Below are 25049 nucleotides of genomic sequence, written 5' to 3' on the forward strand. Positions count from 1 at the left end.
GATGAAGTAGTGAAGGCAGCAGAGGATCTAGTAGGTAAAAAGACGAGGGCTAGTAGAAAGCCTTGGGTAACAGAAGAAATATTGAATTTAATTGATGAAAGGAGAAAATATAAAAATGCAGTAGATGAAACAGGCAAAAAAGAATAGAAATGTCTCAAAAATGAGATCGACAGGTAGTGTAAAATGTCTAAGCAGGGATGGCTAGAGGACAAATTTAAGGATGTAGAGCAGGGCTTAAGAACTGGCCGGTTTTGAGCGCGAGTACTCGCGTCTGCTCAGGCACGTGCTCACGAGCAGCTGCAAGGTTGCGGAGTAGGGAGGGAGGGGAAATGCGCGCGCACGTTTGAATAGGGCCGCAGCGTGCCTATTGAATTCGCGCCGACTGTGTAACGTTTGAAGTACTACGATCAGCTCTTAACAGTCACTTCGCTGGTTAAGAATCATGTGAAGTGTAACCCCAACCATGCTTTCGCAATTCAACCCCCATTGGGAGGAATTTTATCTGTTTACTGAAAAAGATAGTGTTGCAAAATGTTTAGTATGTCACAAAATGCTGAATACTTTTACGAAATTTAATTTGCAGCGACATTATATGTCGTACCACGCGAAAGACTATGGACGTGGAAAATGTGATTGACCAGATCATGCACAGGAAGTTATTAAACTTAAAAGGAAGCTATCCGAAAAAGATCTGGACGACGAAGAAAAATCAACTGAGGCAGCTGTCATAGTGGGTTACAAAATTGCTTTGCTTTTAGCAAAATCCCTGCACCCCTTAACTGATGGCGATTTAATAAAAGAATGTTTGGTAGTTGCAGCGGAACATTTGTGTCCATCTCAAGTTGAACAGTTTCGGATTGTGCCATTATCTAACATGACCATTATGCGTCGCATACAGGACATGGCAGACGACGTCCAGAGCCAGCTTGCAAATATCTGTAAAGATTTTATGGCGTATTCTCTAGCTGTGGACGAAAGTGTTGATATCACTGGAACAGCGCAACTTGCCATATTTATTAGAGGTTTTAATAGAGATCTTCAGGTGAGGGAGGAGCTCCTCGATGTAGTAGCCATGAAGAACACTACAACCGGAGGTGATATTTTAAGTAGTGTTGAAGAAAGTGTTGAAAATATAGGATTCTTTAGTTTCAGTGTCTACAGATGGTAGAGGCATACACTAAGCTAATAAAATTATGTGGCACGTGTACATTCTCCTTTATTTGTTTCATTTGTCGCACTAATAATTCGTGAGTGAGATCCCTGCAGGTGGCCGCGGATTTACATCGACTGGCGGCAGCTGTTGTGTACCCCACGTGACTCTCCCCACTCTCCGGTCTGGTCCGATAGTGGGGGTAGCGTGCTCGCGCTGCTCCGTGCTCGCGCCTTGCTGCTCACAGCTTGCTCCGCGAGCACGTATGTTGTGAAGCCCTTATGTAGAGGCTTATCTCACTAGGGGTAAAATAGATACTGCCTAAAGGAAAATTAAAGAGACCTTTGGAGAAAAGAGAACCATTTGCATGAATATCAAGAGCTCAGATGGAAACCCAGTTCTAAGCAAAGAAGGGAAAGTAGAAAGGTGGAAGGAGTATATAGAGGGTCTATACAAGGGTGATGTCCTTGAGGACAATATTATGGAAATGGAAGAGGATGTAGATGAAGATGAAATGGGAGATACGATACTGCGTAAAGAGTTTGACAGAGCACTGAAAGACCCGAGTCGAAACAAGGCCCCGGGGGTAGACAACATTCCATTAGAACTACTGATGGCCTTGGGAGAGCCAGTCCTGACAAAACTCTACCATCTGGTGAGCAAGATGAATGAGACAGGTGAAATACCCTCAGACTTCAAGAAGAATATAATAATTCCAGTTCCAAAGAAAGCAGGTGCTGACAGATGTGAAAATTACCGAACAATCAGTTTAATAAGTCACGGATGCAAAAAAACTAACACGAATTCTTTACAGACGAATGGAAAAACAGGTAGAAGCCGACCTCGGGGAAGATCAGTTTGGATTCCGTAGAAACATTGAAACACCTGAGGCAATACTGACCCTACGACTTATCTTAGAAGCTAGATTAAGGAAAGGCAAAGCTATGTTTCTAGCATTTGTAGACTTAGAGAAAGCTTTTGACAATGTTGACTGGAATACTCTCTTTCAAATTCTGAAGGTAGCAGGGGTAAAATACAGGGAGCGAAAGGCTATTTACGATTTGTACAGAAACCAGATGGCAGTTATAGGAGTTGAAGGGCATGAAAGGGAAGCAGTGGTTGGGAAGGGAGTAAGACAGGGTTGTAGCCTATCCCCGATGTTATTCAATCTGCATATTGAGCAAACAGTGAAGGAAACAAAAGAAAAAATTCGGAGTAGGTATTAAAATCCATGGAGAAGAAATAAAAATTTTGAGGTTCACCAATGACATTGTAATTCTGTCAGAGACAGCAAAGGACTTGGAAGAGCAGTTGATTGGAATGGATAGTGTCTTGAAAGGAGGATATAAGATGAACATCAGCAAAAGCAAAACGAGGATAATGTAATGTAGTTGAATTAAGTCAGGTGATGCTGAGGGAATTAGATTAGGAAATGAGACACTTAAAGTAGTAAAGGAGTTTTGCTATTTGGGGAGCAAAATAACTGATGATGGTCGAAGTAGAGAGGATATAAAATGTAGACTGGCAATGGCAAGGAAAGCATTTCTGAGGAAGAGAAATTTGTTAACATCGAGTATGGATTTAAGTGTCAGGAAGTCGTTTCTGAAAGTATTTGTATGGAGCGTAGCAATGTATGGAAGTGAAACATGGACGATAACTAGTTTGGACAAGAGGGGAATATAAGCTTTCAAACTGTGGTGCTACAGAAGAATCCTGAAGATTAGATGGGTAGATCATATAACTAATGAGGAGGTATTGAATAGGATTGGGGAGAAGAGAAGTTTGTGGCGCAACTTGACTAGAAGAAGGGATCGGTTGGTAGGACACGTTCTGAGGCATCAAGGGATCACCAATTTAGTATTGGAGGGCTGAGTGGAGGGTAAAAATCGTAGAGGGAGACCAAGAGATGAATACACTAAACAGATTCAGAAGGATGTAGGTTGCAGTAGGTACTGGGAGATGATGAAGCTTGCATAGGATAGCGTAGCATGGAGAGCTGCATCAAACCAGTCTCAGGACTGAAGACCACAACAACAACAACAGCAAAAATAAGGGTAAGCCATCAATTAGCTGACAAATAATGAGCATATTTCTCTTGTTTTACTGTACTGCTCTTTAATACAATACAGTTCCGCACTGTCGCCTGATAAACAAATTAAGAGCCTACTGAATATCAGACCAGCTGTGTGGCTGGATTGATGAGTTTTTAGCAAACAGAACACAGCATGTTGTTCTCAATGGAGAGACGTCTACAGACATTAAAGTAACCTCTGGCGTGCCACAGGGGAGTGTTATGGGACCATTGCTTTTCACAATATATATAAATGACCTAGTAGATAGTGTCAGAAGTTCCACGCGGCTTTTTGCGGATGATGCTGTAGTATACAGAGAAGTTGCAGCATTAGAAAATTGCATCGAAATGCAGGAAGATCTGCAGCGGATAGGCACTTGGTGCATGGAGTGGCAACTGACCCTTAACATAGACAAATGTAATGTATTGCGAATACATAGAAAGAAGGATCCTTTATTGTAAGATCATATGATAGCGGAACAAACACTAGTAGTAGTTACTTCTGTAAAATATCTGGGAGTATGCGTGCGGAACGATTTGAAGTGGAATGATCATATAAAATTAATTGTTGGTACGGTGGGTGCCAGGTTGAGATTTATTGGCAGAGTCCTTAGAAAATGTAGTCCATCAACAAAGGAGGTGGCTTATGAAACACTCGTTCGACCTATACTTGAGTATTGCTCATCAGTGTGGGATCCGTATCAGGTCGGGTTGATGGAGGGGATGGAAAAGATCCAAAGAAGAGCGGCGTGTTTCGTCACAGGGTTATTTGTTAAGCGTGATAGCGTTACGGAGATGTTTACCTAACTCCAGTGGCAGACTCTGCAAGAGAGGCGCTCTGCATCGCAGTGTAGCTTGTTATCCGGGTTTTGAGAGGGTTCGTTTCTGGATGAGGTATTGAATATATTGCTTCCCCCTACTTATACCTCCCGAGGAGATCACGAATGTAATATTAGAGAGATTCGAGCGCGCACGGAGGCTTTCCGGCAGTCGTTCTTCCCGCGAACCATGCGCGACTGGAACAGGAAAGGGAGGTAATGACAGTGGCACGTAAAGTGCCCTCCGCCACACACCATTGGGTGGCTTGCGGAGTATAAATGTAGATGTCGAATCTACATGATAAGCGAACGCTACGACACTACCTTGTGACTTCTACAACGAGTTACTATTAAGTGTAATTATAAATACAATGAGTTACGTTGCAAGTGCATGAACATTTTATTCTTCTCAATTATCCACTGAAGTGTGAAGTAATTATCTTTCTCTATCGACAACTGCATCACCTATCCTGCATTAGTAAGTAAGCAAAATAAGCTGCCATCTACTTTTCATCCATCAAGTTGTCAGTGTTTCATCATTTCACTGATCTGTGTACTTGTACAGACAACTCTGATAACCAAATGGCCTTCATACCAATATCATGAATCATTCTGGAATTAATGTAAAATGTTTTGAGGGCACTGCAGAAGACATAATCAAATGGACTCATTCAAAATTTGGTATCATGTTTACCAAACATGTGTTCTGTATTTTAACATCTTGCTCAACAATCGATCATATAAATAGAATGCAGAAGGTTCTTTATTCTCTAATTTTCTGAGAACATTCTCAGGTCCGCATGAATAAAATGAGTCTGAGAATATACTTCACCTGAGAATGTTCTCAATTTGAGTAACAGCATGGAGGAAGTTGATCAATGTGAAACACATTCACTGGTTTTGTATGAATAAAACTAGAGAAGTTTCTCGTAAGTGGAGAGGACTACCTGTATTTGAAGCGAGCTCTGTAGCATACTTCAAGCTGTTTTAAGTTCTGTTGAGGTTTTACCCAGAGCTGTTTTAAGTCCTGTTGAGGTTTTACCCAAATTTTTAAGTAAAAAATTTATGTTGCTCTGAAGGTAAAAAAGGTATACATAGAAGACAGGTATATGCCAGACAACTGTATCAGTGATATCTTCAGGGATTCCTCATCATGTTACCAGAAAAATACCTTTGTGGATTTGACTTCCTAGAAGTGTAGGAGAACTAGAAATAGTAAAAGCCATGTGGCAATCAACGAGTCAGTTTACAAGTGAAGTGGGGAACCTCAACTGCCCACACATATCAATGATGAAATCTTCTGTAGATGGAGACGAACATATGAACTGAAAGAGTTTTTCCAGTATCAATGTGCAGGCAACATTTGATTTTAATAAAATGTCTGCTAGAGTTGATGTGTCATGGTGTGGGTGTGTACATGATGTTACGATATGAAGAAACTGTGATGTATGCCAGATACAAAGAGAGAACCAATGTAATGTTTTACTTTTAGGAAGTGAAGAGTATGACACTGCACCATGGTAACTAACACCATTTCAGAATCTACAAACACCTGATGAGGGCCTACAACAGACTTCAATAAAACAAAAGGTAGCTGTTCTGGAAAATTTTGTGTGTGTGTGTGTGTGTGTGTGTGTGTGTGTGGGGGGGGGGGGGATGATTATTTTATTAAATAACTACAGTGACAGCAAGATTCAACTAACTTCTATATGGATGAGAGTGATGTCAGTGGAGGTTTTCCACTGACACCACAGAAACAAAGCATTCAGCTGCATGTTTAAAGTGTGTAGTTTACAACTGTAAACAGCTGCTTTATGACATTATACTGTCTTAAGTTTTGAAATTTTGAAAGGAACCCTTATCAGTAACTAGCTCCAAATGAAGTACATCTCAGGAATCCATACACTATCTCCCAACATTGCTGAAATACTGAGATACTCTTTCTATATTGCTTTGGTTCTTTCATCCTACACCAGTCCTATTTAAGACGTTAGAAATAAGGAGGCGAATCAGAAAAAGTAATAACTGGTTAATTACAAACCTAGTGGTCTACTTCTCATAACGAAACCACACAGGCGACTACATAATACTTTACGCACCAAGATGACCATAATATGTCATACTTGCTTAAAATTATCTTAAGTTAGAAATCTCTGACAGAGTTATGGTTTTGAGTAGACATATTTTTAAGGTTTTGTTTGCATAACATTTTCATATAACTTCAATAACAAAAAAGTATTCCAGGTTTCGAAAATTCAGTAATATCACGAAATCCATTTTCATAAGCTTCCTATATATTGCAGTCAATTTGTTGCCACACATGAAACTAAAATCTGAACCTAGTGCACCTCTTCCAGAACACATTGATGCCCATTCCATATTTATACAATGAATAGTTTGTCTGTTTAAGCAATCTGAACAAAATATGAGATTACGCGTATATTCCGTGCTGGACATGGCATGCAACATACACCGAGAACTTTGTCAAGAAAGAGTGAGAAAGAACAGGTGTGTACTGGGTGATGAAGTAGGCGCTCCTTTACATCTACATCTACATCTACGTCCATACTCCGCAAGCCACCTGACGGTGTGTGGCGGAGGGTACCTTCAGTACCTCTATCGGTTCTCCCTTCTATTCCAGTCTCGTATTGTTCGTGGAAAGAAGGACTGTCGGTATGCCTCTGTGTGGGCTCTAATCTCTCTGGTTTTATCCTCATGGTCTCTTCGCGAGATATACGTAGGAGGGAGCAATATACTGCTTGACTCTTCGGTGAAGGTATGTTCTCGAAACTTCAATAAAAGCCCGTACCGAGCTACTGAGCGTCTCTCCTGCAGAGTCTTCCACTGGTTCTCAAGGATGGTGGCAGGTTTGGGCATGTATGGGCATATAGCACAGGAAAGCTGTTGGTGGACTAGGTATGGTGGGGTAGTGCTTGTCTGAAGGTCTACACCGTACTGGGCAAGGGAGTTTTTGTCATTGCAGATACGCTCTCCCAAGGTGGTCAGGTTGATGGCAGCAATTTTTTGGTGTGGAGTGGATGGCAGCTGTCAAAACGCAGGTGTGGTTGGTGGGTTTGATATGTACATAGGAGTGCATGGAGGCATCAGAGAGCAGATGGTCAGCAGCAGGTAAAGCAGATAGAGAGAAAACGCTGAGCTTGTGAAGGAATAAGAAAATGGTGTCTTGGCCCTGCCACAGGGACCAGCCAAATCCACCCACCCACTGTGCACTTCCTATTCCAGTCCTTTCACAAGCTTATCTAACACCACCGGAGACTGGGCCTCCTGTGAAAGCAGCCATGTCATGTACCAGCTCTGCTGCAATAATGGCACAGGTTTTTACATTGGAATGGGTATCAACCACATGTCCACCAGAATGAACAGTCTGCCAAACTGTAGCCAAGGTTGAAGAGGACCACCCTGTGCCAAAAATGTAAGTGAACATAAAATGTCTGACTGCTATGTGTGTCTCACAACTAGGCCACCCGAATCCTCTCCTCCACCACTAGCTTTTCTTAACTGCACAGATGGGAGTTATTCCTACAACATATCCTCCACTTCCAAAAGCATCCTGACCTCAACCCTACACTCAACTATTTCTGCCCCTTCTGTCCTACCACCACCTCCCCTCACCCATTGCCACTGCCACTGCCCCCACCAGTCTTTTCCCCTCTCTGGTCCTCTCCTTTTCAGCTCCATTTTCCCTTCTTTCCTCCCCTACAGCCTCCCAACACTGTGCCAGGCAGCCTTGTTCTGCCGCCTTCTAGTCTCAGCCAGGCAACCCCCCCCCCCCCCCCCAAAATCTCAATCTGTATCCCTCTCCCTTCCCTGCCCCAATCCCGATGCTGCTTTAGTTCAACACAAATTTTGCAGTTTGTCTTGAGCAGCCGGAGATTTGCACGAGATGTTCCTACTTGTGTGGATGTATGTGCATTTTCCTTTCTTTTCTGAATATGGCTTTGGCTACGTGTAACAGTTTTTTCATTGTGCCCGTCTGCAACTCAATTTGTCTACGAATTTTTGTTCACTTAAAACTGAGCACTTTCTCAGGGAATGTCCTTTTGCTCTGAGAATGTTCTCCAGAGTATGTTCTTTTTTCTTCGTGCTACACAATGTGTACATTCATTTTCTAACACAAGGATCTACTAGATTGTGAAGAACACAAAATGGTAAGGTACATGACAAGGTTACAGCAGCTTGCAACAGAATAAATGAGTTTTCCAAGTGGATTAACTATCACAGTAAAATATTGACAGACACTAACCTAATATTTTGCATATTCTTGCCCAAGCAGATATCAGGTACGATGTCTGTGGATCATCATCTGCCAATTCACCAGTTGTCTGAGTTTTTAAAAGTAGGTCCATTACTTCACTGGCGTCTCGCATAAACTGCAAAACAAAAGTTTCTACAGCAAGGATGTATTAAGTAAATATTGTAGGGAACTGAAAACTCACTTGGCCAACAATGAATGAGGAAAAGCGAAATCAAATTGACAAAAAACACAAAAAGGCATAGATTAAATCTTTTAACAACAGAGAAGGAGAAAAAAACAATCTTTATAACGTGGATAATAAAGTCTAGGGCAGGAGAGGTAATCAGTACAAATAAAATTGTACATTAGTAAGAAGATATGCACAATAATTGAGACTTGAGCTTAGCTCTGCAGAAATTAAGAGTGTTCAGATGAAAGGCAAAGGAAAGTCTCCCCCCCCCTCCCACCCACCCCCCAAAAAAATTGAAGAGGTATGGAGTAGAGACAATGAAGTATAATTATCTCAAATGGTTGGTTAGTGGAATCCAATCAGAGACACCATATTTCAGAAGTGCAGGTATTTGAAGTAGTTATTAACCCTTTGATGCCTACAAATATGCTTGCTGCATTCCGTGAAAAGTGTGGCTTTGTAATCACCTTCTGCACTGAATATTCCTGGAGCAATGGGTGTGACGATTTTGTCTGCCGCTCTGGATTTCACCGCCCCCAACAGAAAATAAACACAGTTACTCAAACAGCTTCAGTTTTTCACTTTGAATCTCCGCCAGAAATGAAACACTGCATAAATACACAAATACTGTCTGACGCCTAAGAATCACACCTTTACTAGAGTTTTTAGTAGGACGTTAGAAACCTGGTGTCCTTCCATGATTACTCTTATGAACCTGCTGTCCTGCATATATTAGGAACTGTAATAACTCAAGGAAACAATGATATCAGTGACAGCTCTCTAATACATCAGCAGTCATTGGGAACCACAGAATTAACTTCTTCACTCGATTCTGTTTACGAATTGTCAGCAATGTTGTCGAGTGGACATGTGGGCCACTAGTGAAATACCTATCGGCTTTTAAGAAAACTATTTGGCAAGATTTGATTCTTTCACATCTTACTGTATGATATCTTTGCTCGATAAACGACTGAATTCCTTTTAGTTATTCATCTTAGTTACTGTGCAGCATACAATGAAGTGAAGCATTCCACAATATTTAGAAATCATTGCGCAGACTTTGTTATGGGTTGTTTCAGTTAACTGATTGCTGTGTATGAAATGTAGCCAACATAGTGAAATTCTACTTTAAGCTGAGAACAGAGCAATGATTATATTTAGACATGCACATGTGCACCTGTGTGTGGTCAAGCATGCACGCCATTTTATATGCTGTCTAAAGAGGCTATAGTGCACCACACACACACAAATTTGTACCGTATTCACTGTGAGATATTCAGCTTTAATCAAAACCTGTTTGTTGTTTGTCACAGGATGTAATCACTAAGTAAGTAAATGTTTCAGCACCCTGGGACAATAGCAGCAATGCACGTTAACACATCCAGAGCAGTCAAAGGGTTAAAATTATTTATGCCAAGAATGGATATTTGATTGCAAGAGTGGGACCACACACAACACAATCTTTGGTCATATTTCATGGTATGTCCAGGAACTGACTGCATGGTCTCAGAGTACACAGTTTGCAGTTATTCATTCAGCCTGAGCTAAATTTATCATAGTAAATCCCATTTTTAAAACCTCTCTATGGGCTTATGTTTTTTCCTACATGGACATGTTCCTTTATTGGGGGTTCACTCAATTACGCTGAAGGAGTGACCAAGAATCAGAAATGAAACATTCTGCTGTCATAAGTACATTATAATCAGTAGCTGAAAACCGTAAATAGCTTAGCATGAACTCAATGATTTAGACTTTTTAAGTCACATGCAAAATCTGGTGCCTTGATTTTGATTCATTTAAAAGAAATTAATCTGAAAAGAAAACACTGACTTTGCTCAAATACCGTTTCATCCTGTTCCAGAAAACACTGACTTTGCTCAAATACCGTTTCATCCTGTTCACAGAGCTTCACACAGCTCACTTACATCCACATGGTTATTGGAAGTCGGGGTTTTCATCATACTAATAACCCTGAAGTGACTCACTTGGCAGAAACATATGACTTTCCACACTTAAAAACGTAAACAACTGTTTTCTACTGCAATGACTGCTGTGCCACAGAGAGCATTTAGAAAACATTTCAACATGTCACAGGATTCGTGGCAGCAACAGACACGTGCATAGCTGTATAATGTTAATTTTCATTACTGCCTTTCTCTTCAGTCACGAAACTGATGACCTATGCACACAGTTTCTTTGCATTTTGCTTTCACAGACTGAATTTCATCTCCCTGCTCAGATGTGCAGGTGATCTGTGCAATTATGAGAAAAAAGCCAATATAATGTTCCCCAGATGTGAAGCTGTCTGTTTTTTACTATCCAGTTATTCTTCACCCGCTCCAATTTTGCCATCTAAATCATTCAGTAATACTGCAAAAATTTCTGCAGTCATCCACTATAAAAAGTGAAGTGTACAGTAGTGTTTTTATGTTTTTCACACATCTAAAGCAGAACTTTTCAGTATCAGGCAACAGTGATGTCCATTTTTCTTATATTATTTTGCATTCAGCATATATTCTTCACTAACATGAAGTATGTACATTGCAAAATACCTGATTTTCATTGAAATTGAAAATTGCATACCACTATGTTAGCTGCAACAGAATTTTTTTCTCCAATTTAAATGCATCATTCAATCTAGTCCAACATTTGATGTGATGAATCTTCAATCATGATCTTCAGCACAATTTCTACCTATTTGACAATACATTTCTGCCTATATGAAATATTCTAGTCATCATTCTATTAAATCATTTTTGGGGGATCATTTTATTAAATCATTTTTGGAGAATGAATGTAAATACTTTGGATGACAATGCACAATTTTTTGCCTTCATGTGTACTGCAGAACATTTAGTTTCAGAGTGCCAGCATGGAAAGCCCTCTTTATTCAACAAACAGCTGAAAGAAGATTGTGGCAAATATTTTCTTGCCAACTTGAAGAGTTTAATGCTGTAATTATTTTTAACATTGTAATTTATGCTGGCTTTTGTTGAAAAGGAAGTTTTCTTCTCTTTATGTACATAAATACAAGTACACAAATCTACATTTGAAAAAAACACAACGTGGAAGTTCATTTTTAATGGATAAGGCTTCCTTTTCTTCAATTTATCATGCAGACATATTGTACATGGGATTAATGCCCTTTTAAGTGGTTTCTTTATTGAGTGATGACTTAAGAGTAACTGAAATGTAAAATTATTCTGGCAATTTCACTGTAATCCAAAGCGCGAAAATTAAATCACTACTGACATTTCTTATGTTGCAGATCTTAAGAAATCTTATTTTTCAGTATCTCTAGAAGAAATTCCATATGCAAATTTTCACTTGTTACTTTATATGCTCAACTTCCATAACAATACAAGCATTAATGCAGTGATTTAACAAGTACTATTTACCTAGTTATAATGTAATAATGCACAATTCAATGGTAATGACAGATGAGTATGAGTATACATACAAATTTCTGTGTTGGGAACATTTTATAGCTGAAGGATGTTCACATTCTGAGCTGTGCAGGTTTCTATTTTCGACAGTAATGAATTATGTGAGCATGGTCCTACTTATTGATATGATGATGATGATGATGATGGTGTGAAGGACATCCCAAAATTACAGCCACAGATTAAAACACAAAGTGAACAACACGGTATTGGACAATGGGAAATTAAAGGCCAGGGGTATGACAGAAGTGAGGGTATTTGTTGAATGCTGACCACAAGTTGGGTGGGGGGGAAAATGTTTGGAATTTCTGAAGTACCTTCGCATTTCTCCTCTATCCATTCCTGACTCATCATTTTATACTTCATCAACCTCTCTTTTTTGAGATTTTTATTCCTTTATGCCTGCTTCATTTGCATTTAGTTGCCTTTTGTCAAAGTTCATTCTATCAAGTGCTAGCCAAAGATTTCTACTAGCCTTCACTTCTTGTCCATTTGATCCTTCACTATTTCATCTATCAAATTTAGCTGTTGTCTTCTTTTGCATTCCTTTCTCTTGTTTCAGTCAAATGTTTCCTAGAATTCCAGTGATCCCTTTGCATCTCTCAGCTACCACTGATTCTTTCAACTGACCCTGGTCCCAACGCCTCAATTTCTTGTCTTTCTGCTTTTTTTCCAGATTTAATATACAGTTCACAACAAACAGATTAAGGTCACAGTCGACATCTTCACTTAAAAAAATTTGCTTTCAAAATTTTTCTTACCATCACATGATGATCTTGAACGCTTCTGCTGTCTACAGGTCTTTTCCTTGTAAACAGCATCCTTTTGAGATTCTTAAACCTAGTGTTGGTAATCATTTAACTGTGAAAACATGAACTAACTGTACATAGTAGGCAAGTAGTAGTATTGTATCAGTGGCTTACCTTTTCAGGTCCAACAGCTAACCCAATTAAGCTTACACATTCAATGGCTTTGCCTCTGAGTGTCTTCAGCTCCTCAGAATTAGCATTCTGTATTATATACTTCAGGCACGGCATTAAACGATCATAATAAGCAACAAACTGTTCCTCTGACGTATCTGCAACTGATGCTATAGTTGTCACTATTTGCTCAAGAACCAATTTGGTCCCTTTCTCCACAAGCTATAATCAAACAAGTCACTTTAATAAATACCAAATTTTCATTAAGTAAAATATTAAGATAAGCATATCATTTCATTAACACTGACAGGTCACGAATTAATGTTAACAAAAACACAGACCACTTGAAACATAATAACAAATGAAACTTGACTGAAGCTGCTACTGCTCTATAGCACTTGAATAGGTTAAGAAAGGCAAACATACGTTTCCAGCATTTGTAGACTTAGAGAAAGCTTTTGACATCGTTGACTGGAATACTCTCTTTCAAATTCTGAAGATGGTCAAACACAGGTAGGGAAAGGCTATTTACAATTTCTACAGAAACCAGGCGGTAGTTATAAGAGTCGAGGGGCATGAAAGGGAAGCAGTGGTTGAGAAGGGAGTGAGACAGGGTTGTAGCCGACCCCCTATGTTAGTCAATCTGTATATTGAGCAAGAAATAAAAACTTTTGAGGTTCGGCGATGACATTGTAACTCTGTCAGACACAGCAAAGGACCTGGAAGAGCTTTTGAACAGGATAGACAGAGGATAATGGAAGGTAGTCGAATTAAATCAGATGATGCTGAGAGGATTAGATTAGGAAATAAGACACTTAACCCTAGGACGCCCAAGCCTTTTTTTGGATGCCTAAGGGGGGGGGGGGGGGGGGGGTCGACGAGCCCGCAGGTATTAAATAAGTTTACCGACGAAAAATTACAACTTTCAAAATGGTTTATGTATTTTAACTAAGGCATCGGTTTATAAATGTCGTTAATTGTTATAAGTAATGGATTGAGTGAATAAAATATTGACATATTACAACACAAAATACAGATGTGTTCATATACAATAGACAACTCCTGAGTCCTCAACTTCAAGGCAAGACACACACTTCACAATTTTTTCTGAATGTGTGTTACACACATGTTTATGACACTGTCCACAATACTGTTTTGGTTTACTTAGATTGTTGTGCATCTGCTTCTTTGTTTTAGCTTCTCTTACACAAATATGGCACCGACCTTTCCCTGCAGAAGGCTAACGTGCTTCTATTGTCACTTCTTTGATTTTCTTTTGTAGAATAGTCAACATTGATTGAGCAATTTGGTTAGATAACCCTCTTGCATTGGCACTTCTTTCTTCTACCTGCAATTTCTCTAGTTCCATCCCAGCTTGCAGAAGATAAAAGTTTCCGTTTGTTGTTTCTTTTCATTCCATCTTGGATGTTGCTGGATAAATATGGTGGTTGCACTGATAGCACAAATGTCGATGAGAGAGTAAAATACAGATAGAGGCCATCTCCCTGTTCCCCTCTTGCAGGTGTACATACGCACCATTTGATCAATGGTACCAATTCCACCTTTAGTGGAATTATAATATGCATTTATCTCGGTTTTATTCTTCTCTCCTCCAACAGTACCTTTATCTTGGTGCATTGTTGACAACATCACTAAGCTTTTACTTGCTTTCGCTTTTGCTGTGTAGGACACCAAAGTTACTGGAGGCCTACGTGTTGGGAACTGCACTAACTCTCTGCGAGTTTACAAGATAAATAACAGCTGACTGACATCAACAATCACTTCCTCTGAAAGTAAACAGATTGTTGTGAATATCAAGAATATCAACCAACAAGAAACTAACTTGCATTGATGTAGAGATGAGAAATACAAAATCCTACCAAGGGAAATTTTCTATAGCATGGAAGCCTAAGGGGGGGTTTGTTGGACCCATAATAAGTTTATTTTTTCTTTCAAAGCAGGAATTTTCTATAAAATATATTGACACTAACGTTTCATAAAATAGCCAACAAACAATAACTCAAAGGAAATATATAGTATGAAATTTACTTGGGCAGAAGCAGGGGACATAAAAAAAATTGTGGGTTCAACGACCCCCCCCCCCCCCCCCTTAGGCGACCTAGGGGTTAAAGTAGTAAATGAGTTTTGCTATTTGGGGATCAAAATAACTCATGATGGTTGGAGTAGAGAGGATATAAAATACAGACTGGCAATGGCAAGGTAACCATTACTGAAGAAGAGAAATTTGTTAACATCAAGTATAGATATAAGACCAGGAAGTCTTTTCTGAAAGTACTTGTATTGAGTGTAGCCATGTATGGAAGTGAAACACGGATGATAGTGTAGACAAGAAGAGAATAGAAGCTTTTGAAATGTGGTACTACAAAAGAATGCTGAAAATTAGATGGGTAGATCACATAACTAATGAGGTGGTTCTGAATAGAACGGGGGAGAAGAGCACATTGTGGCACAACTTGATTAGAAGAAGGGATCGGTTGGTAGGACACGTTCTGAGGCATCAACAGATCACCAATTTAGTACTGGTGGGACACAGGCTGGTACTTTCCAGGTAATTTACTGAAGTATCTAATTTATAAAGTGAGTTGCTATCCATTGCATCGGGGGGGGGGGGGGGGGGGGGGAGGGGGGGGGGAGGGGGGGGGGGCTTCAAGTATTCTGTCAATTCATCATAACAACTTGTGTTGGCCACCAGTCCGCAGTTTAGTGAAGGATTAATGACACAATAAACTATTTCATTAGTTTAGTGAAAGATTAATGACACAATAAACTATTTCATTATAATTTAATCATTGGTAGTTGGGCATCTATGTTCAACCTAGTACGTATAAAGTGTTCTGACTAGTTGCCAGTAACTATTTTACTCTTTTTATGAAGGTCGGAACTTAAATAGTGGCAACTATATACTCACAACCAATACAAAAGAGTTACATGTTTGCACCTGTTACTATCCTTCATAGTAGTCACCAGCTTTGTGTAGAACCCGCTGATGGCGATGTGGAAGGCATCCTATACTGTTAGAAGAGCTTGTTCTGTTGATGGAGCAAATGGAGCGGTCTACTGCCTGCCAGATCTCTGGAACTGTTCTGAAGCAAATGCCATGAAGTGGTTCCTTCATGTTCGGAATCAAATCAAAGTCACAAGGACTCAAGTTCGGGGAGTATGGTGGATGGGACAGTACTTCCCAGTCCCAACAACCAAACAGATCAGCCACAGCTTGCGCTGTATGCGCCCGTGCATTGTCTTGCAAAATGATGGGTGGGTTGCACAGAAAGTGTCGCCGCTTCTTTCCCAAAGCTGGTCACATGTGATGCTCCAAAAACAAACAGTAATACTGTGCATTGATGGTCTGCTGTGGAGGAACTTAATGCGTTAGGATAACACCATCACAGTTGTACACGAGAATCACCATAACTTAGACCGCTCCATTCGCGCCATGAACAGAATAGGCTCTGTTAATGATATACTATGCCTTCCACATTGCTAGCAATGCGTTCTACACAATGCTGGTGACTACTTTGAAGGTCAGGAACAGGTGCAAACACACAACTCTTTTGTATCGGTTGTGAATAAATAGGCCACCGTTTAAGTTCCAACCCTCGTATGTTAAAAGTAAAGCATCTGAACCTTAGGAAAGAAGTAGCCTACCTTTAGACTAACAGAGTGCCACAGATTTACAAGGTTAAGCAACTCAGTAGGTGCATCCACAGGAATTTTGCAATGGTATGTGCAAATAAATAAGTAAGTCACTAACATTCCTAAATTTAGAACAAATAGACCAGAAGATTAATAAACGTAATTTCAGAATTATTGAGGTTTTCGCCTATTTCAAAAATCAGCTCTTTAAACCAGATTGTGTTTGATGGTGGACACTTACTGTTTCTCTAGCACTATTCCCAAAGAGGAAATCCTGAACCAATTGTGATGGGAGTAGAAGAAAGAGAAAATAATACAATTATTTTCTTTCTTATTAAGAATATCCCAATATCTATTAGCAGACATGAAAATGGAGTGTGTCCATCCTTCGCCTTTATGATGACTCGAACTCCAGACTCTTTCAATGAGTTAGTGAGGTATCTGTAGAGGAAAGGCAGCACATTCTTCCTGATTAGCTGGAACCAGGGAAGTTCTGATGCTGAACACTGGAGTATGGAGTGTAGTAGACTTTCTAATTCATCCCAGATTTTTTTAATTTAGGTAGTGATTCTGGGCAGCCCAGTCCATTGTCCACAAACCACTGCCTTACAGAGGCTCTTTTATGACAGAGTGCACTGACATGATGATACAAAAAAATCACCATCTCCAAACTGTTTGTGTATTGTACTCAGTACACAATGCTGCAAAATATAAAACTGCCCTTCTGCATGTAAAATTTAAGTGCAATAAGGGGAATCACACCCTAACCACAAAAATTACCCCAACTCCTCAATACTCACTTGTTGGTCCTATACTTTACGGCACGAAACATTCTCCCGACATTTGCCAAAACCACAAACCCAAACCCTCCCATTGGATTAAATTACTGATTTTCAGTCATACACTGTCCAGCTGCTCCACTCTTTAAAAAACCTAAAGCACTGCTTAGCACTGACCACTGAAATATGTGGCTTACAAGGAGGTGCTTGACCACTGTGCCCCCATTCTTTTTCATTCTCCATGCACAGCACCATGCAAGCTGGGCTGCTGGTAGCATTTTGGAACTCATGAGCCATTCCTTCCACTGATTTCACGGAATTTTTAACAAACATCCTTCGCAATGCTCTACAGTTCCTGTCCATCAATACCTGACATCTACCTGGCCTTTGTTGTGCTATGGGTGTTCCTTCCCATATCCACTTTACAGTCACATCAGCAAAAGTCAACTTGGGTAGCTTTAGAAGGGTTGAATACTCAGGTCACATCCAATGACTAGTCCACATTCGAAGTCCTGACCTCCCCCAAGTAATTCATTCTGCTATTACTGCTTCTCTCTACTGAAAACACAATACTCCTAACCGCCTTTTATACCGGCAGGCCTCTCATGGCGTCTAGTGGTTAATCAGTTGTATCAATAGAAAAAAATATTGGTTTTGTTATGTTGGTACCAGAGTACTATAACATAAACTCCCACTTGGGCCGTAAAATAGTTTTGTTTTTGCGGCTTTTAAATATAGCCACTTTGTTTTTTGCTCAAATGGATGAACTGGAATAGCCACTCTGTACTGATCTTTGTTGGGAACATTTTACTGACAGAGAAAATTTGACGCAGACAAAATTTATTCAACAATGGAGGTAGTTTAAATGGAACTTTATACTGATTTTTAACGGTCAAAATTCTAACAATGTTTCATTTCGGGACATAATTGTATTAAATACAATTCATATGAATGGCGTACCAAAATCAGAACTACATATTAAAACACTAAGGATGTGCACAGTATAGTATTGGAAAGCAGACAATTTTAGGCCTGGACTTTCAGATGAGACAATGTGGTGTATTTCACATGCCTTGCGAACTGCTCGCCAGATGTTGGATGGAAGAAAAATACTTTCTGCTTGTTTTAAAAGGAATCCCACTGATTTAGTGCACCAGTTTTTTATGGTGCACACCATATTCGTTCATAACATTATGACAAGACTAAAACTGGAATTAAATCAATGGATGAAAGGTGTAGGTCTACAGCTCAAAACATGCAGTCGATATCACACGAAGGTTGGTGGCATACACAATCTTTAAAGTGCATTACAGGCAAAACAAACATTATAACCTCAAGTAAACATGCGTTTTGCTATACTCAAGGGACTTAAGAAGTCACACAGCACCACAAGAAAAACATAACATTCATTCAAGAAATACTTGAACTACTGATTCCACAACAAGGACATCTGATCTTATGTGAACATTACCTTTTAAACTGGATTATATTTTTCTAGTTATTCCTTCAGCAAAGAAGATGATGAAAATATTCCACAACTCTTATCAAGAACTTAGGTTCCTTTCTGAGTATGCCGATTCAATAGCTCCATACTTCATCACACACAACCGCTCACAAGACGAAAGATCCATACCCAAAAACTGGAAATTTTCACAGGTTATATCAATACTGAAGAAAGGAAATAGGAGTAATCCACTAAATTGCAAGTCGCTGTCATTAACATCAATATGCAGCAGGATTTCGGAACATATACTGTGTTCGAACATAATGAATTACCTTAAAGAGAACGGTCTATTGACATAACAGTCAAACCAGATTTAGGAAACGACATTCTTACGAAAAAACGACCTCTTTACTCACAGATGTCACGGACTGTGCAGCCCCTCCCACCGGAGGTTTGAGTCCTCCCTCAGGAGGGTGTGTGTGTGTGTGTGTGTGTGTGTGTGTGTGTGTGTGTGTGTGTGTGTGTGGGGGGGGGGGGGGGGGGGGGGGGGGGGGTTGGTCTTGGCATAAGTTAGTTTAAGTAGTGTGTAAGTCTAGGGACATCCCCCCCCCCCCCCCACACACACACACACACACACACACACACACACACACACACACACACACACAAACGATGAGTGCTATCGTGACTGGATTTCAAAGTGATTCTAGATTTCCACAAGAGTTTTGACACTGTAGCTCGTACGCTGCTTGTAATCAAATTGTGTGCTTAGGAACATCGTCTCAGTTAAGCAGCTGGCTTCATGATTTCCTGTCACATTGGTCAAAGCTTGGAGTAACTGACAGAAAATAATCAAGTAAAACAGAAGTGATTGCTGGTGTTCCCCAAGGTAGTGTTATAGGCCCTCTGCTATTCCTTAGCCTATATAAATGATTTAAGAGACAACCTGATATGGAGATAATGATGTCATTCATCGTCTAGTAAAAATCATCAAAAGATCAAAACCAATCACACAACAACTGAGATACCTGTATGGTGTGAAAGTTGGCAATTGACTCTAAATTATGAAATGTGTGAGGTCATCCACATGACTGCTGAAAGGAATCTGTTTATCTTTGGTTACAAGATAAATCAATCAAATCTGAAGGCTGTACATTCAACTAAATACCTAGGAATTACAATTACAAACAAAAAACTGGAAAGCACACAGAGAAAATGATGTGGGGAAGGCGAACCAACGACTGTGTATTAAGGCCAGAACACTTAGAAGATGCAATAGATCTGCTAAAGAGACTGCCTACACTACACTTTTCTGTCCTCTTGTGGAGTACTGCTGCGCAGTGTGGGATCCTTACTAGATGGGATTAACTAATTATACTGAGGAAGTTCAAAGAAGAGCAGCACATTTTGTATTAATGAGTAATAGGGGAGAGAGTGTCATGGACATGATACGGGATTTTGGGTGGAAATTTTTCATCGCGGCAGTATCTTCTCACGAAATTTCAATTACAAACTTTCTCCTCTGAATGCAAAAATATTCTGTTAACGCAGACCTACAAAGGGATAAGCTATCATCATAATAAAATAATGAAAATCGGAGCTCGCACAGAAAAATATAGCATTCTGTTTTTTCTGCATACTTTTGAAGAGTGGAATAATGGAGAATTAGTGTGAAGGTCATTCAATGAACCGTCTGCCAGGCACGTGAGTGTGATTTGCAGAGCAGCAATGTAGATGCAACAATTTTCTACATTCAAATTCAATATGGATTTGGGCAGTGAAGATGACATCAACATTTTCAAGGCAGGAAATGGACTGACTCATCTATTAAATATTATTAAATCTACAAATAAAGGAACCCTTTGTAAATTTAAAGGCTATGTTACTGCCATAGAAAGATATATATCCAAAAACCAAACAAATGATACCAACCTCCTTGAATTTTGCACTAAGTACAGCTTCCAGTTTTTCCATAATTGCATCAAGATATTGTGTTAAAATATTTTTGGGACAGTCTTCACTAAAATTGACAAGCGCAGCACCTGGAACACAAGATACAAAGATACTTTAATTGTGATTTGTAAGTACACATACAGTACATTAATTCTGAACAATGTGATACCTTATTACCCCCTTAATATACTGATTTTTAACTAATTATGTTCCAAAAATAGTATTTTTTTTATTAATGAAGAACTTTTGATACACGAAAAGCTAAGTTCAAAATGATGAGTTAAAAACTGTTGAAGATCGACGTTCATAAAATACTGAGTATACTCTTGCACTAGACTGACTGCTGTATCCTGAAACAATTGAGCATGCCAAACTACACACTATTAGATAGTCACACGAAGGGCAGTTTATGAGAACTGGTCCTCTGGAGAATGAGCACGAGACTGATTTGATGTGGACATTATTGTTACACTAGATCCATTCCTTTTATATTACCTGTGCTTACATTGATGCAGTCATTTTTGTCACTAGAAAGACTCCCCATTTGCATCTGCTCTACTTCATTCTCCTTATCACGGGCATGCATGAATGCATTTCCAATTATTTTTTTCATATAATTTTTGTTTATTGTATTTCTTGTTAGACTATGTCAATGGCTGTGTCACAAAGTCACCTAGGTAAACCGCTGCTTGAACCACAAAACCAAACCAAGGAAGGAGTTTGGTGGTGGCAGTATAGGGTCAGTGTTATTCACCTGGAATTATATGGGACTTGGGGTAGGTACCGAATACACCACAACGGCTGTAGACCTTGTTAACATTATAGCAGACCACCTAAATCCGCTCATGCTTGATGTCTTGCATGATGATGGCACCTTCCAGCAGGATAACCGTTAGTGGGACAAGGCCAGAATCACACTACAATTGTTTGATTAGCACGATAGTGAACTCAAGTTCATGTCTTGTCCACCAAATTTGTCTGCTCCAAACCCAATGGAACAAAATCAGGCAACAGCTCTGCACATACACACCAGCAACATGTAATTTATGAGAGTTGTGTGATCTGCGCTTACGCATCTGGTTCAACATACCACCAGAAACCTATTAAAGACATGTTGAATTTACACCACACGGAACCGCTGCTGTATAGTGATCCAAATTTAGAAAAACATACTATTCAGCTATATAATTTACTGTCTATAAAACTTTAATCTCACCCAAAACAAATGACTAGTCGTACAGATGACCATACTTTTAACTTCCTATCACAAGATTCAGGGAACACACATACAAAAATAATATGGCCCTAGGTTGCCACCTGTTGAAAGAAGGGCATACCATGCTTCCGATTAACAGAGGAGTGCATACCCTCCACGTTGAACGTAAAGGGCATGATCTGGACATTCTGGAAAGGAGACAGAACTATATGTACCAATCATTTGAAAAGCTTGCAATTCTGGATGAACACCTTGTGCTCCAATCACCAATGGTTTTTTGATATTTTTATCGGCTTATTGGCTATGTCACTTTTGATACACCACAGTCCCTGTCTACCTACCTTGATTCTTTTCCTTATTTTATGTATTTTAAAATTGACCACTTCAGCATATATAAAATGTTACCACTGTCAGATTCTATGAGATACGGCTTTATTCTAGCTGTCTTAATATGTCAATTCTGTTAATCACTTCACAATACATACAAGAAGCATTTAATATGTAATGCAATGCATTTTTATAGGCCAATTACAGTTGAAAAAATGCAGAATATGTTTTGGAATTATCATAGAATATTCCCACTTCAACCTCTATAGTTTCACAGAGTTCCAATAGTTGACTGCACTATACATAGCCGTCAAAATGGTGTCTGTAACGGAGATGCTTTCCAAGCAGGTAGTTGTTCTTGAGTTTCTTTTGGTGGAAAACACACAGAGCATCACAGATATTCAAGCGTGTTTGCAGACCGTCTATGGAGATCTGTCAGGTGAAGCATCTGTCATTATCGCAACAAGGTCACGCAAACCTGTGCAAACTCCTGGATGCCAGTGGGCTGAACACAGCTGTGCCACACTCAGGAAATTAGGAGCTCAAAAAATTTCATTGACTGTTCTTCCTCATCCACCCTACAGCCTGGATTTTGCATCTTATAATGAAAAATTGGGTTTTTGTAGCCAAAAGAATGGTGAATAATGCAGCATTTTGGAATCCTGAACAAAACCAACACACTTTCTGAGGGGGTGGGGGTGGAGGTGGGGGGGTGGGGAGATATACAGTGTGTCCCATTTATCTTGACCACCCTAAATAACTGTTTGCCCATATGCAAATCACAAATTGTTTCAAGCCTTCAGGGGGACATCAATCAGCATGATTGCCTTCATTGTAGCTTTGTTTTTCTACAAAGATGAGAACAGTGATATGACTCTTAAATGGCACCCTGTATTTTTTATTCGATAATTCATTTCCTCTCCTAAAGACCTATTCAAAAATGCATCACAGTGTACCATTCACTGAAACACAGCATTATTAATTACATAACACAACATTGATGTTGACGCTCCCAGCACTTGGTGGAGGTACTCCGGGTAATGGAATACATACATGTGCTGATGTTGACAGAGGACAGGTGTAAACATAAGTAGAATGCACACCTATCATTCCATCAATCATCGTCTGTTGAAGAGTTGTGTGAGAAGAACGTACACCAAGGAAGAGAAGGTAGAAATGCTACTCATCTATGGGGAATGTAAGTTAGCAGAACAGTAATTGCAATACTGTTTTCTTATGTACGGGTACATTTAGAACAGTAGTTTAGTCTTTTTAAATACTGTTGTGTAGAGTAGGCATACAGTAAAGGCTGTCCTTCCTAAAAACTGCATCAACACAATGTTTCTTTTATTATTGTTGTTGTTGTTGAAGGTTGGCGAAATGCTACGCAAGCAGCAGAACTGTACAGAGAGTGATATCCTGACAAGAACTCACCTGCCTGACGGATGTTTTCTCATTTTGTTGTGACGCTTCAGGAAACGGGAAGATTCAACCCACGATAACGCAATTGTCGTAGCACTTGCACAGACAAAGCTGCTGAAGTTACTGTTCTTGCTTCCGTTGCTATGAATCCACATGTGAGCACACGACAGCTTGAACATGAGATTGGCATTCCTAAAACCAGTGTACATCACATTCTTACATGTCACCGGTTCCATCCTTAAGATGTACACCGACATCAAGAATTGCATGGGAATGATTTCCACAATCGTATACAGTTCTGTCAGTGGGCACCCCAGCAAATCCTCGCCATTCCGAACTACTTCTCCAATGTTCTATTTACCAATGAATGTCCCTTCTCAAACAAAAGACAGGTAGATACAAAGAACAAGCATTATTGGTCCAGCAACAACCCACAACGGCTTAGACAGGTGGAACATATGAGTCAATAGAGAGTTCATGTCTGGTGTGGGATGCTTGGTACTACAATTATTGGCCCTTATTTCAGCAATGGTAGTCTAATCGGCACAGCTTATGCCAACTTCCTCGGATGAATTCTTCCTCCTCTTTTGGATGAAGTGCCGCTAAGAACCAGAACACTTATGTGGTATCAACATGATGAATGTCCAGCACATAATGCCCTGTGTGCATGTCATGTTCTGAACTGAAGGTATCCTGCCAGATGGATTGGTTGAGGAGGAACAGTTACTTGGCCTGCTATGTCTCCTGATTCAAATCCTCTGGATTTTTTTCTTTGGCGATGCATTAAAGACGTCTATCGCGATATTCCAACAACTCCACAGGGCATGCAGGAACGTACTGTGCTTACTTGCAATTCTCTTCAGCAGGCAACACTGTAAGCAGTAAATAGTTCTTTAATTCAACGAGTGCACCAGTGTATCGGTGTCCAGGGTCACCACTATGAGCACCTTTGGATGTTCTACTCCTGGGTAATCGTACAGGAGAGTCAAAGTCAATTTTGTGTAATGTTTTTACTTTGTGTTATGTTTTTACTTGTTTTCTGACAACTCCAAGTGGACAAGTTTGTCATCCCAGGCTCAAAGTCAATGTTGTGTTATGTAATTCATAATGTTGTGTTTCAGTGAATGGTACACTGTGATACATTTTTGAATAGGTCTTTAGCAAAGGGAATGAATTACCAAATAAAAAATACAGGGTGCCATAAAAAAAAGGTCATACCACTGTTCATATCTTTGTAAAAAGCAAAGCTATAACAAAGGCAATCGTGCTGATTTATGTCCCCTTATGGCTACAGAACATTTGCTTGAGAAATTTTGTAATTTGCATTGGACAAACAGTTATTTACGGTGGTCAAGATAAACGAAAATCACTCGGTTGTTAGCTGATGACATTTTATTAAAAGACCTA

At 39.7% G+C, this 25049-nt stretch overlaps 1 protein-coding gene across 1 annotated transcript in view; it reads right to left on the reverse strand.

Moving 5' to 3' along the window:
- Positions 1 to 25049, reverse strand: part of LOC124775017 (importin-5) — a 171135-nt gene that overhangs the window by 62468 nt on the left and 83618 nt on the right. Inside the window, exons 11-13 of the mRNA XM_047249777.1 lie at positions 20657 to 20766; positions 12851 to 13069; positions 8304 to 8430 (exon numbers count right to left, since the gene is read on the reverse strand). Coding sequence (XP_047105733.1) covers positions 8304 to 8430; positions 12851 to 13069; positions 20657 to 20766 — 456 coding nt within the window. The remainder of the gene's footprint in view (positions 1 to 8303; positions 8431 to 12850; positions 13070 to 20656; positions 20767 to 25049) is intronic.

The sequence above is a fragment of the Schistocerca piceifrons genome, chromosome 2 (assembly GCF_021461385.2).
Source record: "Schistocerca piceifrons isolate TAMUIC-IGC-003096 chromosome 2, iqSchPice1.1, whole genome shotgun sequence".
Classification (NCBI taxonomy): domain Eukaryota; kingdom Metazoa; phylum Arthropoda; class Insecta; order Orthoptera; family Acrididae; genus Schistocerca; species Schistocerca piceifrons.